This window comes from Neolamprologus brichardi, chromosome 4, assembly GCF_056152115.1.
Source record: "Neolamprologus brichardi isolate AB-2024 chromosome 4, ASM5615211v1, whole genome shotgun sequence".
NCBI lineage: Eukaryota > Metazoa > Chordata > Actinopteri > Cichliformes > Cichlidae > Neolamprologus > Neolamprologus brichardi.
The window spans coordinates 16,715,483-16,733,155 of NC_142107.1; the positions used below are offsets into that span (position 1 = coordinate 16,715,483).

The 17,673-nt window shown below is 38.6% G+C and overlaps 1 protein-coding gene across 2 annotated transcripts; it reads right to left on the reverse strand.

Annotated features, from left to right (window-relative positions):
• Positions 1 to 4,774: 4,774 nt before the first annotated feature.
• Positions 4,775 to 17,460, reverse strand: micall2a (mical-like 2a). Of its 2 annotated transcripts, none has more exons than XM_006798186.3 (17): positions 17,102 to 17,460; positions 16,733 to 16,781; positions 14,685 to 14,826; positions 14,355 to 14,521; positions 14,010 to 14,137; positions 13,398 to 13,916; positions 13,100 to 13,284; positions 11,870 to 11,924; positions 11,249 to 11,448; positions 10,398 to 10,505; positions 10,134 to 10,198; positions 9,831 to 9,954; positions 6,932 to 7,034; positions 6,482 to 6,555; positions 6,290 to 6,404; positions 6,133 to 6,179; positions 4,775 to 6,053 (listed from the first exon to the last, which is right to left on the reverse strand). In XM_006798186.3, exons 1-17 carry the CDS (start codon positions 17,242 to 17,244, stop codon positions 5,974 to 5,976), a joined length of 2,304 nt encoding a protein of 767 aa, XP_006798249.2. In that variant the 5' UTR covers positions 17,245 to 17,460; the 3' UTR covers positions 4,775 to 5,973. The 2 variants fall into 2 exon arrangements, with proteins under 2 accessions (XP_006798249.2, XP_006798248.2); XM_006798185.2 differs by having other exon boundaries at positions 14,010 to 14,140.
• Between the last annotated feature and the right edge of the window lie 213 nt (positions 17,461 to 17,673).

Genomic DNA, 17,673 nt, shown 5'->3' on the forward strand with positions numbered 1-17,673 from the left:
AGTCAGGATGGGGGACACAGTCGCGAGCGCTTCTCAGTTTTGGCAGATCTGGGCTCACAATGCCATAGATTAGTAACAGCCTGACCACGGATCTGGAATAAGCTAATTGCTTAATTAGCTGACCCAATTCTATAAGCTTCTTTTAGCATATTAACAAGAGCTATGTAACAAATAGTAATGTTTCACAGGGGCGGTGTTTGTTTATGGAATTACAATAATGAGGATCAAATACAAAACATCCGGTCAATGGCATTTCTTTTATGGAACCTCTGCTTTAGAAAATGATTGCATTGTGTGATTTCAGCAGAACACTGAGGTAAAACTTTGCTCTGATCATAATGCTTATTTGCTTCTTATTTTTTTCCTTTTCTTTTAAACAATTAAGCTACTTTGGGGTAATGGTTTGACTGCCCTCTTAATGATACTGGACATTTGAGCAATGTGGGACAAATGAGGAAAAGGATGGGGGGGAAATGTTATTAGATTGAATGATGATTGAAATGGATTAATTTACATTTTCGGCATGCATACTTTACATACATGATCTTTGCTCAGCACAGGGAGTTCTGGGCAAAAGAGCACTATTTGTATGAGATGAACTCATCTATATGCTAATTCATTGGCATGTAGACCTGCTTCATTTCTACCATTCAGGACTGTTTACCTATTAGCTCTTATAGATGCAAAGGGAATTGGAATATTAAAATAAAGTAAAAATAAATAAATAAATACAGGGCATTAGCAGCACATCAGATGTTATTATATTTATAGAAGCGGTGGCATTTCTGCCCTTTGTTTAAGCTGTAACCAGCACCACAATCCAAGACTCAAAATGAAATAAGCCAACTCTTTCACTTAAGTGGGACTTGTTGCCACTGACAAAGGTGCAGCGGCTTTTTAAAAGTCCTTCAAAGGACTAGAACAGACTAAACCAGGCTGAAAGCTATACAAACTCCTTTGATTCGAATGAAAAATGATCCGACGCTCAAAAAGCGCAAGGCAACTTCTCTTTAGCATGGAGCATTCAAGTCGATTTAAGGTGCTACATTATGTTTGTGTATTAGTCTACGTGACTATAATTCAAGGAAAAAAAGGAAGTGATTTAAATGTTGGCTGAGTGCTGCGTAGTAACACTAATATGGCCTTATAAAGAGATGTTTGACAGATCAAGCTGCAAGTGATGCCTAAATGCTAATGTAATTTCATATGAACCAGGCTGAAAGAGATGCAATCAACCATTCCCGATTCACATGACTGTTGTGTTTAAGAGGATGACAACCCCTTTTCTCATTGTCTATGTAATTCACCAAAATTGCCACTTACAGCCGCTAAGAGCAGGACGTTTCATCTCCAAGCTTCCTCTGGTCTTTGCTACTCATCCCATTTCTACTTCCTCCAAAAGTGCCACCACTTCATTAACCTTGCCAGGCATGAGATAAGAGAGGCAGTGCATCAAAGCTGCCAGCCCACAGAGAGAACAGAGCCCTGCATGTCTCCACTACACAGCGGCCGTCACACACACACACACACACACACACACACACTAGCAGATACACAGTCCAAAACCCATCCAACTCACAGAAAAGACCTTTTGTGTTCCAAACTGTCATTCACAAATGTGGTGGCTTTTTCTGTTCTTGTGCACATGACATCATTATGTTTTAAATATAAGTCCGGGTGGAGCAAAAGCATTTGGTTGTTCCAAAGGTTTTAAGCGAGTTTGACTGTGAGGAATGCAAAATAATTGGTCTCGGTCAGACTTTTCATTGCCTCCAACACTTATCTCCTAACACGCATTGTCTCATTGCATAGTCATAAGAAGAGTTCAGGTACACGCTGCTGTCATCGCTATGACCTACACACTTAAAACCTCAAAAGTGAGAAAATTAAACAAGAAAAGCATCGAGCATCATTCAGCCCGATGAGTAACAACTCCCGACTTCCTCAAAGCATGACAGTAGATGGAAGGAAATATATTAACTGAGTCACAATATTGTTTTACTTGCACCACATACAAATCTCTCTGGTGTATTTAATCCCTCTACCCACAGTTTCTCAGAAAGGAGGATATAAATTATTTTCCTTTGGTGGAAACGGCAAATCCCTGTCTGGATTCTGTTAAAAGGCTTAAAATGTCACTAAATGCCAAGGCTGAGACTCCTGCTAACACGTAGGTCTTTAAGACAAGATGTTAAAGCGTTGAAAGTTACCTGAAATTGATGAGGTTAATATTCTTATCGCAGACTGAGGCTTCTGAGAAAGTGGATATTGAAAATAGCCAGGTAACCCTTCATATTAGAGGCTATCAGGCGGATTAGTAGCATAAACACCAATTACACATTTCATTGTTTGTTAGCATTTTAAAAAACATGCCACAATGCATAAATTAAAAGGACCGGGATGTGAGGGGTGGGGGATGTATTTCGCTGTACAGTATCATTACCAGTATGGATTTCAGTAAAGAAGACAAGGAAATGTCCCTAAATAACAAGTCGGAATGCTGAATGCTGGGCTATAAATGAGTAATTTACCATGAATATCCTTCTCTATCCCTTTACGGCCATATGAGTTTCCAAACCACATTATAGGATCATGGAGGGGTCTGTCACTGAAATTTGAAATAGAGGACAAAGGGCCACGGAGCAAATAGGTTTTTTAGACACCATCCTCTGAGTTCTCTGCCAATGTGAATCAGAGGTAAAATACAGTGCATTAAGTCGACCTCTGAGGCTGCACAGAGGAGGGTAGAGTGAGACATTCTGCTATCTATTAAGACTTGCGTTATGTATATATTGTGTTTTGAAGGAATTTTACTGATCCACAAAACCAGCAGGCAAGGATAAGAGTGAGTCCCTAAGACCATGTGGTAAGCAACTGCAGTGCAAAATCTCAGGCAAGTTGAAAGTTGCTGTGCCGTTAAGGAGAAAGTCTGGCAGAATCCTGCATGCCCGCTGATAACATGGTTGGATTAAGGATGTTTAAGGGAAGTGAAAATTATTCATTTGAGATGGATGAAAGCTGCACTTGTCAAGTCTACCAGTCATGCACTTTATACATTTCATTTCCACTAGCCAGCATGCATAATTTCCCCTCAATGCAAATTTCTACACACTGAAAATGGTGAGCATATTTACACCGCTCCCTTAACACATTCTCTGACACAGAAAATGGATAATCTCTATTGAACAGGGAACAAAACAATGCAATTTTGTTTGCAGAGGTGTGAGAATCTAATTTTGTGCAGAAAGATAAACTCTCAAGACTCCCTAGAATGCAAACAATGGCTTTCATTTGAAATCATGCCTGAATCCCCCCCCCCTCCACCCCAAAAAAAAAAAAAAGAAAAGAAAAAAAGACGACTATGTTTTGTGCCCTGCTCATCACAGACACATCTTTTGTCATTTTTAAAGCATGTGCCCAGTTATCCAAACGGGCTTTTCTTAGTAGTGTAATTACTGATTTTAAGTCACAAAGTCTTGGCCTCGGTGTTGTTCTAGGAGCTTTGCAACCAAGTGTGTATATGTATACTGTATCAGTCTCACTCTCACTCTCTATACAAATATTATGATCTCTCTGATGAGAATTAAGTCTCCAGCCTGGATGGCCAATAAATTAGAGGCACGCTTCTCGTTTACTCATCAGAGCTAATGAGCCTGATAAAATTACCTCGAGGATCATAATTACAGGCTAGTGGCAGAGACTCTGGCAGTGACTGGAATAAGACGAAACACACATACGCACACACAGAATTTAGATGGTGCTGGAAGAGGCAGACTAACAGCCAACCTAGAACATCACAAAGAACTCACGCCCTATTAATAGAATAACAGACTCATTTCAGTAAAAGAAAAAAAAAATGCTTTGTACATTTTCATGAGACACACAGAAACCTATACTGTTTGACATCACGTCGTCACGAAATGCACAAGATTAACATAATGCAAGGTTCTGAACAATATTACGATTTCCACCTTTCTGTTCGAGCAGTTCAAACTGATTTCACCACCCTTTCATAAAGATTAAGCACTTCATGGGTAATGGCATATTTTAATGAACGATGGCAGCCTGGACACAAGAGCTCACCTCAGAGGATTCCATTTCATCACACATTCACAGGATGAATTGTTTTACTTATGAATATTAATGTCTCTCTAATTTGAGGCTGTTGTTAATGCTTGTCGCTAGGAGCTCGGCAAATCAGGTCCCATTCCTGTTAAAACCATGTATTAGACACCCCCCTGACACTAAGCCCTCGCCTTTGATTCTTAATTGCAGAAGTGCAAGCATTTGCAGTAGATGGGGCGCAAAGCTTTAATTAACTCTAATATCACACATTCAGTCTCGACTGTCACCCACATCACGCGTGGCATTTTGTACCAATATCATCCTCAACTGTGCTCAGCTAGAAAGATTGTGTTCCAAGTTCATGATCACAATTTCATGCATCTCAAAATGAGCGATGTGTAGTTTATAAGAAGCTGCGATATATTGACGCCAGTGAATTATCTTGATGCCGTCTTTAAAAAGCTTTAATGAAAGCATACATCGATGCTGCTCCTTGATCGCTGCGCAGCTTTAATGCAAAGGAGTTCCAGTGCTGTTGGCTTCTTACTGAAAGCAATGTCTGATCTTGGTAGTGTCATTGTATCAACAGTCATTGGTGAAGCTTGTAACATGGGGAGGGAAGAGATGAAAAGTTTGGGGATCTATTTAAAATGGGAAGGAAGCGGTTATTGAGTAAATAATTCAACCTCTCGTTCGTTCTAATCTTCAAAGGATTTATTGGACAACAGATTTCAAGTTTTAAAATACTATAAATAGGAGAACGCACACACACACACACCTTTCAATAACACTTCTAAAATGCAACATTACAGAGCATTCCTTACAAACACAGCAAATGCCATTTTCACAGATGAGTGCCCTCGCACGTCATTTCAACATTTTAATAGCTCAGGTATGGAGCAATTCTGATGCAGATATTAGTAAAGAGTAATGTTTAATTAAACCAGGTTTGAAGATAAAGAGCTCAATACATCCTATAGTTTATAAGCCTTTGCCAGCCATAAGCTACTGCTCTTCCTAATCCTCTTTCACATAACATTATTGCATCAGCACAGCTGAACATTTTTGCAGCATTTATAAAATTAGCAAAGAAATTAACTGTCTGTACTGTGGCAAATAGGATTTCCAAGTTCTTGCCGTGTGATACAGCATACCCAGGCTGCCACCTACAGTACAGTCTGGGAGAGGAACTACAGTCCAACAGTTCAACATGTGTGGCTCCCCATTTTACACTCCACAGCCATTCAAACTTAATTGTCAAGGCTCCCTCTAATATCCTTACAGGAAATTTGTTAAAATCCATTATTAAATAAATACTGAAATAATTTCATTTTGACTCAAGACTGGCAAAGGATTACACATTTATCCTCCTCACTCCTATTCACACGTGGAAGAGTCAGTGTTCCCCTCATCATTTTGACATTATGACAGTTGATTCGACGCTGCTTTTATTTTAAACCATGTGCGATTTTAAAATGGTTAAAAAGGTTACTTTATTCCAAGAATATATATCTATAAAAAATTAGTATATCCCCAAATGTGATATTCATTTTACTTTAGTGAGACTGGAATTATATTAACAGAAAATGAGAATTTTCTATACGAACAACTTTAACAGTGGAACAACAGTGGAGTAGCAACAAACCAAGAATTGAAAGTGATTTTCTAAACAAAAAAACAAAAACATTTGCACCGATTTTTTTTTAATTTTTTTTTTTTAAATAGTGTATAGACAAAATATGGCTTGGTACATCCTTCCTAATTTGAGATCTCTTCTGTTATCTTTCCCATGAGCACAAATTATACATAAAAAAGTTAAATATTTAAAAGGAATATTAATACAATAGAAATAATGACAATTTAGTAAAAAAAAATAAAAAAAAATAAATCAAATAATCCCCTTTAGGATCATTCAAAGCGTCTTTTACTTCTTCGCCTGAACACTTTTGAGATGGAGGATTTCCTTTCATTTTTGGCTTTCTTCACTCCTGTTCTCAACAAAACCAGTATATTAACAACTCAAATCAAATTGAAACAGAAAAAAAAGACATTTTATATGTTGCTTACCAAGGTTTTGCATCATTTTATTCAACTGCTGATCTTCCTCCACTTCCCTGAAATTAGCCAAAAATCAAACTAAGCACTGTCATATCTTTTTACCACATCAATCTTTAAGATTAACTACATTGTACTTAAGAATTAATTAGAAGATTGATCATGTTACCTCAGCCTGTCCTCATCGAGACCCTCCACAATTGCGTTTCTGCCATCCACGATCTCCATCAATTTCTGCATTAGTTTCTTCTCCTGCCGTTGTTCCTCTCTGGACTTTAAATGATCTGTGACAATGTTAACAACCGCATGTCGGAAAAGGAAGTAAGACAGATGCTGACAGGCAAAGAGACCGAGCGCTTACCTGGCTTCTCGAGCAGCCTGCGAAGTTCCCCCTCAACACCTGGCTGCTGCTGCTCCAGCTCTTGAGTCCTGGCTCTGAGTTTTAACACCAAATACTAATTCAAAACTCACATTGTATCTAAAACTTCTAAACAATCCTAAAAATTTTGAGTTTGATTTTTGTCCTAATGTTAAATCCAAGTAAAAGTGTAAAAATTGTGTACAAACAATGAGGGAAAAAATCTTTAAAGAAAATAAAAAGGTACAATAAATAAGGTTTGGAATTAATATAATCAAATATATAAAGAGAAATCCAACTTTCAAGTCTCAAAGTCAAGTCAAAGTAAGAATATTGTTCAAAAGCTTTTTCTGGTGTAAACAAATATTATCCAAATGAGTAATAATTCCCCGAATAATAGAGAAAGGGTCATTTAATATTCTCAACCTACATCGATCCTTCAATAATACTCACATGTAAACGAGCTCTGATTCTTTCCTAATGAACATTTGTTTTTTTCGAATGAGGTTAAACCAGTCGACCATCAGTGGGTCCATCAAGATGTCACCTTCTCCATCTGCAAAACAGGTTAGTAACACTCAGCTGAATTTATTCAGAAAATAAAATAAAAAGTTTTATAATGGTCTTGGTCTTGTTATTTAATCACTGATGTGTATATATTGTAGTAAATCAAGCATTTATGATCACTGACTAGATGTTTATTTAACAAACTCATAACATTTATCATTTCACATAAGCCAAATATTTGGTGCTGTTGTGATGTTAACTGATATACTCCAAGAGCAAACTTAAAAAAAATAAAATTAAAAATACCCCACTTGAGCAGACTCAACTACACTGTTTGCAAGAAAAACATTAAGTAGAAATTAGGGGGGGTTAGGATAATTTGGCTCATATGCAGGTAGGTGGTTCTCGATTTTTATTAAGAGAAGTGACTCACATCCTGGAACCACGCTGTCACCTTTATTAAGACACTATGTCACAGCCAACAATCTTAAAATGGAGCTTAGCCTGCCAAACCCAAATCTATTTTTTTTAATAATATCAAAATGTATGTCACAGAACATGACGTTACAAAAAACCTGTCTATACACACTTTATAGTTTGTCAGTCATCATTCCTGTGGCATCAACTATAGAATATAATACAATGTTTTGTTGACAAACATCTTTTTGCAATTTACTCAAAAACCAATCCAGTAAAAAAAAAATTAATGAACTGCTAATTAAATCATTCACAACAATACTGCTTATATTTTTCCAAAGCTTTCATTATGTGGAGCTAAACTGGTGGCCACACATATACAGAGAAGCTTTTTAAAATTTCATTTTCAGCCCTGAGAAGTTATATTATTACTCAGATTTTAAAGAAAATGTGAGAATGGATGAATTATGGATACATGATGCAGGGAACAATGCAATTTACCATCCAAGATGATTCAATATTTAAGGTTTTCACGATACGGTGTATACTTTTCAGTATTGGTCCACCACAGTACTCCGACATGCACTGCAACAGTGCTTAAATTTGCTGCTTCACCGAGTCATACCCGAGTAGGTGGATCAATTGATTTTAGGCTGAATATTTTGCTAATCCTAATTAGTGACCAATCAATCAAGTCACATTTACAACAGAGAGCGAGCTGCAGAGACAGAGGACAGAGCCCTACACATCCTGTCATTACCAGAACAAACATGATTTGATTCTGAACTGAACCTGAGTGCCAGGGTTTAGTTTTTATGCCAACAAATTCCAGTTGAGAAGTAGATGATCTCCTAGGTAGTGTGGAAATTATGTTAAATTCTGGCCAAGTGACTACATGCTCAGGCTTTCTGGGTGGCATGTAGGAAAAAGGAAAAAAAAAAAAAAAAAAAGCAATCGACCAGAATACACACACACACACACATATATTTATTACTATATCCAAGTCATGTTGACCTTGAGCAAAGCAATAAGGCCCCCTTACTCCTACTACCTCAAATGAGACGCAACATCCCTGTGGGCTAGCTGTGCCTCTCACCTCATTTGACTGCAGAAACACTAATAGAAATGGCAGGCAATTCCCCTGCACACGCACGCACGCACGCACGCACGCACGCACGCACGCACGCACGCACACCTGATGGTGAGCAAATGTGTGAAGCACCCAAGATACAACTCACCAATGCAGCAGAGTGATTCAGCAGTTCAGACAAAAATATGATGTCAAATTTTAGTTTAAGGTTATTGCAAGACACCTTTTGCTTTAGAATATTACCTCATTCAAACCAACATAGCGATGAAGGGTCTACCAACCCCCCTCTTGTTCAGAAATGGCCAGGTATTAAATATTACCTAGCTTAGTCCGATCCACATATACAGATATGATCATAATTGGTCATATTCAGTGATATAGATGTTACAGATGGGATAGGATACAATAAAATAAAGGAGATACCACAATAAAATTTAGTATAAACATCTTGCAGCTTAAACTTCTTGTTATTACACAGAAAATCCTTCACGTTTCGAGATAATCATGCTTCAAGCAATGTGATGATTGTATGGAAAGATGTAGTAGCTTTTACTTTAAGAGGTTATTAACATGGAATTAGATACAAATCAGCATTTTGAAACCCTGATTCCTGGTTTTTACATTACCATAGAAATAAGAAACTACAATAGACAATATGCCACAACTTTAAACATAATATTTACAAATAATAATAATAATAATACTAATTATTGAAGGAAAAAAAAGATAATATTTGCATTGTGACCTTGTGAATAAGGAGAAATGCTGGGGAAACAAGATTCCATAATCACAGTATGATAATACTATCCTGATATGGTAAAGCATCACCCAAAATAACCTTATGATTATGAGGTTACTACCACTTAAAAATAAATAAATCAGTGTATGAAAAATGTAAATGCACAGATGCAACGTATATGTATTCCTAACAAGTTATGATATCATTACCAATATACTGTACGATTAATAATTGGGTTTGCCTCAAAGGCATGTACGTTTTCATTGTATTACCCCTAGATTTTGACCCCTTATTAAATTTCAGTGTAATATTACTAAAGTAATTAGTAATGTAAGATATCACATGATATTCATTTGTAATCAAGATGTGGTAACTTGCCATTTCCATATCTTTAACTTATCATATCCAGCTTATTACCACACTACTGCCCTCACACTTGTTCAGAAATAATATGGAACTACGCTGCAGAGTTAAGAGTGAAAAGCCAGCTACTAAATGTCTCATGAACTATGTCTGAAAGTGGACTACTGATTGCATTGTTTAATATTTGTATGTTTTTACAAGTAAAAAGGAGAATAAGTGGAAGACACAAAACGTACCTTCCTCACAGCTTCGGAGCTTCTGTTCCAGCTCCACACCCTCCTTCTCCAAATGAGCCAAGTTTGTCTCAATATCATTCAGCTCCCTTTCAATCTGCTCCATTGGGATATGATAAGACCTTACCTGGTGCAAAACAGAGAATTTAAGAGTCACTGTCAAGTAAAGATTATCGTAATTTGAAAATTCTGACTTTGGCCACTTTAATGTAAAGAAGGTCATCCATTTTTTGCTGGGAATGTAATGAAAGCATATTTGTAGAGCTGTTAATTAATCTCTTAAGAGACTTAATGGAGGGAACTTACAGAGGGTGACCTCATTTCAGTCCTGGAGGCGTTGGTGGGTGACAAATACTTTCCCTTTTTAGCAGCTAAGAGGTAGATAAAATAGGATTAGATAGTCCTTTCATGGCAGCTTTTTAGAAAAGTATTGTCACATATGACTTAACCTGTTTTCAATAAAATAACAATTTTTAAATGTATTTATACACTTTTCATATGAAATCAACAAGAAATCTGAAATCATGTATATTTGGCTTTGATAAGCTATTAAAAAGATGGGGAAACAACCTGATGGATTTCCATGATTGGCTGGAAAAGTAGTTGAAGAGCTAATAGATTTCACAGCTGGCAGTCTGGGTGAGGATTTCACAGGCAAGCAACTCCCAAATTTAAAATCTAAAATAAAGAGAAGAGGCCTTAAACGCTGCAGAAGTGCAGAGTTCACAAAACTTTATTTTCATTTTGTTTGTTTAATATGGGAACTAATACTATAGGGTGTGTATAATTTTGTGAACGTTCAGAGCATACACAGGATGCGTCCCATTGGCTAGAGTGATTCATTTAGCATTTCCTCAAGCAAAACCATGAGGTTCACATTTATAGTTTTCACTAAAATAAGCCAACTAAAACTGGCATAAAATTTAATACAAACCACCAAGAATGTATTTCATTCTTTGTGTTGATGCTCGACTTCTCATACAGTCTAGATTATAGATAATATTTTTGGTTAGAACCCAATCACCCCCCCCCCAAAAAAAAATTAAATTCAAATTACAGCTATTTTACCATCTTAATAGATGAAAGTGTAAATTTTCCACCAACTTCATAGTTTCCTTGTGTCGCTTTGGATTCTTCAAGAGCTTGAATAAGTTAGCCAAATAAATAAAATAAAATATACATACAGTTGCTTTACATGGGTATTGCTGCTCTCAGTGTGTATTAATTGATTCCATTAACACATGACTGAACTTTGGTGACTCAAGCAGTTTTGTCTTGGCCATTTTCATGTTTAAATAACAAAACCTTTACAGAGAGGTTCCTTGCGAGCTAGTTCTGGTTCACTTTGACATCAAACACTCAATTCATTTAATACATCAGCAGACAAATGTCTCTCATTATAATGCAAAGAAGCCTCTCACCTAGGATTTCAGAGGCAGGCTGAGGTTTCTGGGGACTGACTTCCCTGCAGCACGCAGGATCAAACAGAGCAAAGCTAACTCCTGGTGCTGCAGGTGTTTGAGCCAGAGGAAGCCTTGTTGGACTAATTGAGACATTAGATGGAGGTGTGGGCATGAATTCAGCTTTATGGTTGTCAGTAAAAGCTTCAGGTTCAGCATTTCTGTAAGATATAAACAAAGAAATGAACTTATCATTTTAATACAGAGGCATTAATCCGACACAGGCGAAATGTACTAATAGTTCAGACGAGTAACAACCTCACCTTAAATTTTGAAATGTTAAAAAGGTGATAAACAGTTGAGGAATCATCAGCAGGGGTTAGAAAGGAGAAAATCTAGTGTTAAGGAGTAGGAAAGCAGGAGTTCAGGCCTTGCACTCCTCGGGACTTGTTAAGATGGGGGATAGAACTAGCGGCTCCACTTTGAGCCAGTCAGCAATAAAAGAGATGGACGAAGATGATTCTGCGTTCTGGAGAGTAAATAATCTGATAGGTCAGATGTATTTCAAGGCGAGTCTTTCAAGACATTCTGGTCCACTTGTGCAGCTTTTCAACATTCAGCCGAGCAACTGTAAATACTTACATTAGCCTGAGTTCGGTTTTAACAGGTTTTCTTTGCCACTCATGGTATACTGGATCTGCAGAGAAACGACAGACAGTAAAACCCAAAAATGAAAAATAAGGTCATTATTGCTAGTCTCCAAAGACCATGAATACTTAGATGTGAAAACTATAACGGCATATCACTGCATTTAAGAAAGGACTCGCTTGATAAACAGCTGAAACAACCGTGATTAAAATCATGTTGATTCCAACGATTCGTTTTTTCTTGCTGAAGCAGAAGGGCATTCCTCCACAAAGATCAATGATACTTTCCTCAATTTAAAGAAAGTGTTTCAAAATTTCAGAGGTGGTTCTTGTGCCTGTGATCGGCATCGCCACCAAGTTTCCCAGCATCTCACTTGGCAGTCTTTTTCATAATCTTGCTGACAACAATAACACGAATCGCAATGATCACAAACGTCTAACTCTGCATTAACCTTGGCGAATAAAAAGCACATTAGTAAATCTGTCATTACACTTCATCTTATAGTCTTGTGTAACTACCGTTTTAAAACTTTTAGAACGAGAGAAGATGGCACATTGCAGCTTATGAGACATCTGCTTTGTCGATGACGTGCACACTTGCGGCACTTCCAAGTTATTGTACACAATAAACAACAAAAAATAAATAAAAATTCCTTCGACTCGTGTGTCACACTCGTCTAAACAGCTGTCAAGCGCACAGTTACTGGTTTCATTATCCAGGTATTCACAGCACTCCAATAAAATGATTGCGCTCCACATTCTCGTCTGTACACAAGACCAAAATGATGCTTTAATCACTGACCTTGGCATAATGTCCAGTCAACATATGGTTAATATTAGTAAGAAACAGACTTCATTTCCATGTCTGGAAAACTTCCATCAATGCTAAAAGTAAAAGTGACTGAAAAGCCATTCTCAATAGACCCACCAGTAATTGTATTTCTGTCTACAAACCCACAGACAGTCAGAATGTGACACCCGTGCATGCACATCCATCCCAGGAGAATGACAGTTCAACTATGAAAGTTCATTAGTGTGAGACAGGAATTAAAATGTCAGCTATCAGCATGTGAGATGCACTGGTTTTATAAATAGGGCAAAAATGACAAAAGGGCTTTGTTTTCTAGGAATGTGAGAGACAGACTGAATGGTGGGGGTGGGTGGATGCTGGCTGGATGTCAAATAATGGATCAGACACAAGTAAAATGAATTTAGTGGAGCTTGCCTTTGGTGGTTTTGTGTACAGTTGTTGGCCCCGTGTTGTCTTTATTGATGGCCTTTAGACATGGCAATTCCTTATTGTTTGCCTGAGTGGTGGAGGGCTGTCCTGCGTAGTTTCCTGCTGAGGCTTGGCTGCATTTATCCTTTTTCAAAGCAGAGCTGTCAGCTAAACTTGGCTCATCACCAAACCTGGGGACAGAGAAAGCCCTCGCCATCAGCTTTAAAAAAAAGACTGTGGGAAAGTTTCCTTCAGAAGGACAGTGCATTCATGGCTATAGATTGTATACTAATGCAATGCTCACCATCTCTCATTCGCCGATCGGATTGTAAATGGGCGTTTGTTATTATTGTTGTAGTTTTGCTCTGCTAGTTTTTTCCCAACCATTACCCTCGACTGGCTTGTTCGATCATCATCATCAGTCGGGACCTTTGGCCTTACTTGAACACTTGATTGCTCTGTTGGCTTCCTGTTGTTGACTTTGGAGATTTCAGTAACTTGTGGCACAGCCTGGAAAAACTTCTGCCGGGCAGCCTGTGTCTTCTGGGCTGAGGCCGTCCAGGACTGGGAGGTTGGAGTAGGAGCAACTGGTTTCAAAACATTATTCAGTGGGGCTGACAACACCGAAGGGGGGTGTGGTGAAGGCTGTTTTATGCTGGCATCATTTAGTGGTCGCGCAGCTGAACTGGTGAGACCATTTTTGATCAGAGCCTCAAAGGAGGAAGTCTTGGAAGTGTTCTGGTGGGAGTTACAGATAAAAGTGTCTGGATCCGTCCCAGGTTTGTAACCACCTACATGGAGTACGCTGGCGCACTCGCCACACCTGGTGGTGGAAGTTTATTAATATTAAATTATTAATGGAATAAGCCCCTGTGCAGGGGGGGAAAGCATCTATGAATATAGATTAAATTCTTACTTGAAACAGCTTCTGTGATAGAGCTTGCCTTCCACAAAGTGCCTCTGAACAAGATGAACATGGCCCTTGCATGAAACACATTTGCTATTGAGAGTCCCGTTTTTGTTGGTGTTTTCAGCCAAAACTACCTTCTGTGAAAAAGAATCAAAAGTGAGAAAACATTTATCCAGAAAGGTATCCCATTTTTCCTATGATTCCTTTGGTGACCCACTGAAAATAAATGCTATGTTTAATCCTAAATATTATTCCTTTAAAAAAAAGCAAAGGTGTGTAAAAGAAAGACGTTTTAACACACAGCTTTAATTTTAGCTGACTGATAATGTGCCGTTTGACATGACTACTGACCTGAGTAGAAGCTCTTGCCAATTTGGGTGAGGTCTGAGCTGTGTGAGTGGAAGGTAAACAACTCTCAGTGGCAGTTTTAGATACAAAGCTTTTGGCAACCACTGGGAGATTTTTTTTCTCCGATGGCTCCTCCTTGGAGCCCTCTGCTGGCCTTTTTACACCTCCCACTGAAGACAGTAAAACATCATTAGTGTCAAAGAGTTGGGGGGGAAAAAAAATACCTCAGCCTGTACATAAAAAAGAAATATTTAAGGGAAAAAGCTCAGAATTAAAGAGGATGAACTACTCAAATGCAGTTGCTAGGGATTTTTAAAGCAGACATATTCTCACTGGGAGGCCGTCCTTTGAAGTAGTTGTAGTACTGGGAGACGTAGGTAAGAATGCTCAGCCTGTCTGGGATCCTTAAAGCCACCATGTCCTCTGCATCTAACAAAGCTGGGATCCCCAGCTTCTCCTCAGCGATCTGAAAAGCCTTAAGAGAAAAAAATAAATAAATCAAAGTTTAACCAACAGCCCCCAACTCCAACTAAATATGACAAACAAAGTAGGCATATCCAAAGCACTTTTTCCATGTAAAAACATGGCATTGGCTGGGCTAACTCCTACAGTTACAGCATGTGTAAATATGTCACACAATACAGTCTACTTTAAATAGACTGGCGATATTCTGTGGCACAACCCTAGGAGGTTTGGAAAGGGCTCTATAATGAATGGCACACTTCCTGTGAGCTTGTAGGGATAAGAAAGAGGATGGGAAGAGCGGGATATCAGTGCATTGTTTAAGATCAGCCTGGATATGCTCATTAAATTTAAAGAAAAGCCTTACGGAATAGCAAGTGGGCATATATAAAAGAAGGGAATACTGAGGAGTTCAAGTGGACAAAACCACAAATTTCAGGTCATGGGGAGGGAAAAGAAAAAGTCTAACACGGTTATTTATTAAATTAAAATATATAGAATTGACTCACCTTTAACCCCACCACCACCCCCTATCCCTGTACATGGGGGATTTTCCTAAACCTCCAGTAATATAAAAATAAATAACAGAGTATCGGAGATAGGGAAAATGGGTGTTCAATCAGGAGTTAGGCCCATAGGTACAGAATAGTGGATGTTGTTGACTATGAAGCAACCGGTTGCTCTGCTGGCCTCCACTGTGAGACATCTGTGGGTTCAGATAAGGGCAACAAGAGGCCCAGTGAACTCATAAACATCAGAAGACCTCCGCTGCTGGCAACAGGAGGAGGAGCATAGGCCAACTCCTCCATTGCAGACGTGTTAAAGACCCTAGATATAAAGGCAGATGGGATTAAAAAAAAAAAGAAAAAAAAGAAAATCGGTTTCCAATGACCATGTTCTCCTACAGAATCCTTCCTTCAATTACTTCTCTCGATAGGTCTTGTTGAACAAAAGGCTCGCTTTCTGTCCACGTGGCTTGAGCTGAACTAAATAGCTTAGGCTTTTAGAGTGTAAAAACACACCACTGTCAGGTAAAGGGGTGTGCTTTATTTCTAACACAAAACAAAATTAGAGCTTTATGGTGAAAATGAATTCTAAGAAGCAATTTCATACTAGATTGTACCTGAAATTAAAATCCAATTTATCATCCAGCCCTACCCGTAAGAAGCGTGACACCATTCATGAAATATAGAAAGGGTGTGAATTACCAGGTGCTCTCTCATGTTTCAGTAGAGGGAGCATCTTCAGCAGTGTATCCAACTTAACCTTGACCAAACACACAGTTCTTGGCCCACAAATCGTTTTGTTCTCGTATACCATTCAAGATGTATGTATCAGCAGTGCCTTCAAGAGAACAGTCACCATAAGGACAGAGTGGCAGACGACAGTAAAGCCTCATTCAAAATGAATAGACTTGAGAGCCTCTCCCCTGAGCTCAGGTTTGCTGCTGACACAGCCAAGATGATCGAAAACAACAAGGAAGTCGTACTGAGCGCGTACTGTAGTACACTTACTGCAGGGCCTGTAACCCTCAGAGGAAGCCGACAAGAGGGTAGAAAACTAAATAATGGAGAGGTCCCAGCTGCGCTGCTCATGTCACGCAGGGGTTAACCGAATAGATGAGTTCAAACGGACAGAGCAAGAGCAAAGATTGAGAAAGGTTGAGTTTGACACGAGTCTAAAATTAGTAGAGAGATATGGCTTTTGCTTAATCTGCTGTGCTGTGAAAATTGAAACAGCTAAATATTTGTCCAATCTGCTGCATAGATGCCAAGGCAAGAACAAACAGCGTGTTGCCGCGTGGCCCGTCATGTCTGGGGTTAATGAAGTGGATGTTTTCTGCTACATCAGATTTTGCAGTTTGTGTATGAAGTCTGCTCCTCTCAGTAAGACAAAGGCTGAACATCTTGACATCTTACCAGTCTGTTGTTCTCAAACACATCCTCCTTTCTGAGTGAGTCATAGTCTCTGGGAAAACAGGAATACAATGAACACAGAGAAGTTACCTCAACTACCCAGAATAGCTCTTTTACAGCATGTAGAAAAAATATATATTTAAAAGAAGAAAAAACAGCAGTATGAAACTGAACAAATGACAATGTATTAATAAAACACAGAAATAAGAATAAGGATCACTTAAGTTAGTACTTATACAACTAAAATATTAAAAACAAAATAAGGGTAAATTATTGGAGGAGGCAGGCTGTCTATATGTATTACAATTATTAAAGTACTTGACCAAACCAAAGTAAAGTTTTGGGAGAAAAGAAAAAGTTTTCAATACTTACAGCAGGTCCGGTCTGTACTTGTGTATTAGCGCACAAAAAGCCAACCCGTTCCTGAATGAAGTCGTCATGTTGGTGATGGCCACATCTCTGTAGCCCTCACATTGCATTTTACACCACTGCTCCAAAGCCTTGATGGCAGCCATGCTTGTAGCGCGACAGAACCACTACTGCAGACAAAGTGTGCAACAGGCAGGAGGTGTGACGGAGTGAGAGGAAAGACAGATATAAAACAACGTGTCTCTGTGCTGGCTTTGACCGTGATCTGCGAACTGCAGCTGCGTCCTGTTTCCTTCTTTCACCTGCTTGTCTGACTCACCGACTCTGCGAAGTGCTGCTGCTGGTGTGTGTTTCTCGGCTCATTTCACTAATTGACGCCACTGCCGATTCGTCATTCACGACAGTTGAAGAAAAGCTCATCCAGCTAAGGAAATAGTTGGCTAAGTCTGATGTTCATAATTCATGCACGTTTTAATCCCAGAGAGAAGTGGATCATGCTGACCTATTATTTATTTATTTTCCCTGGGGTGGGATTATTGAGTTAAATGATGTTCAGAAAACCAAATGAAGGTTAA

Coding starts and splice junctions, on each gene's coding strand:
- micall2a (XM_006798185.2), bottom strand. CDS start 17,244: ATGGCTGCCATCAAGGCTTTGGAGCAGTGGTGTAAAATGCAATGTGAG. Junction 16,782..17,101: donor AAGTACAGACCGGACCTGCT/GTAAGTATTGAA, acceptor CTGTTTTCCCAG/AGACTATGACTCACTCAGAA. Junction 11,925..13,099: donor TGTACACAAAACCACCAAAG/GCAAGCTCCACT, acceptor GTTTCTCTGCAG/ATCCAGTATACCATGAGTGG.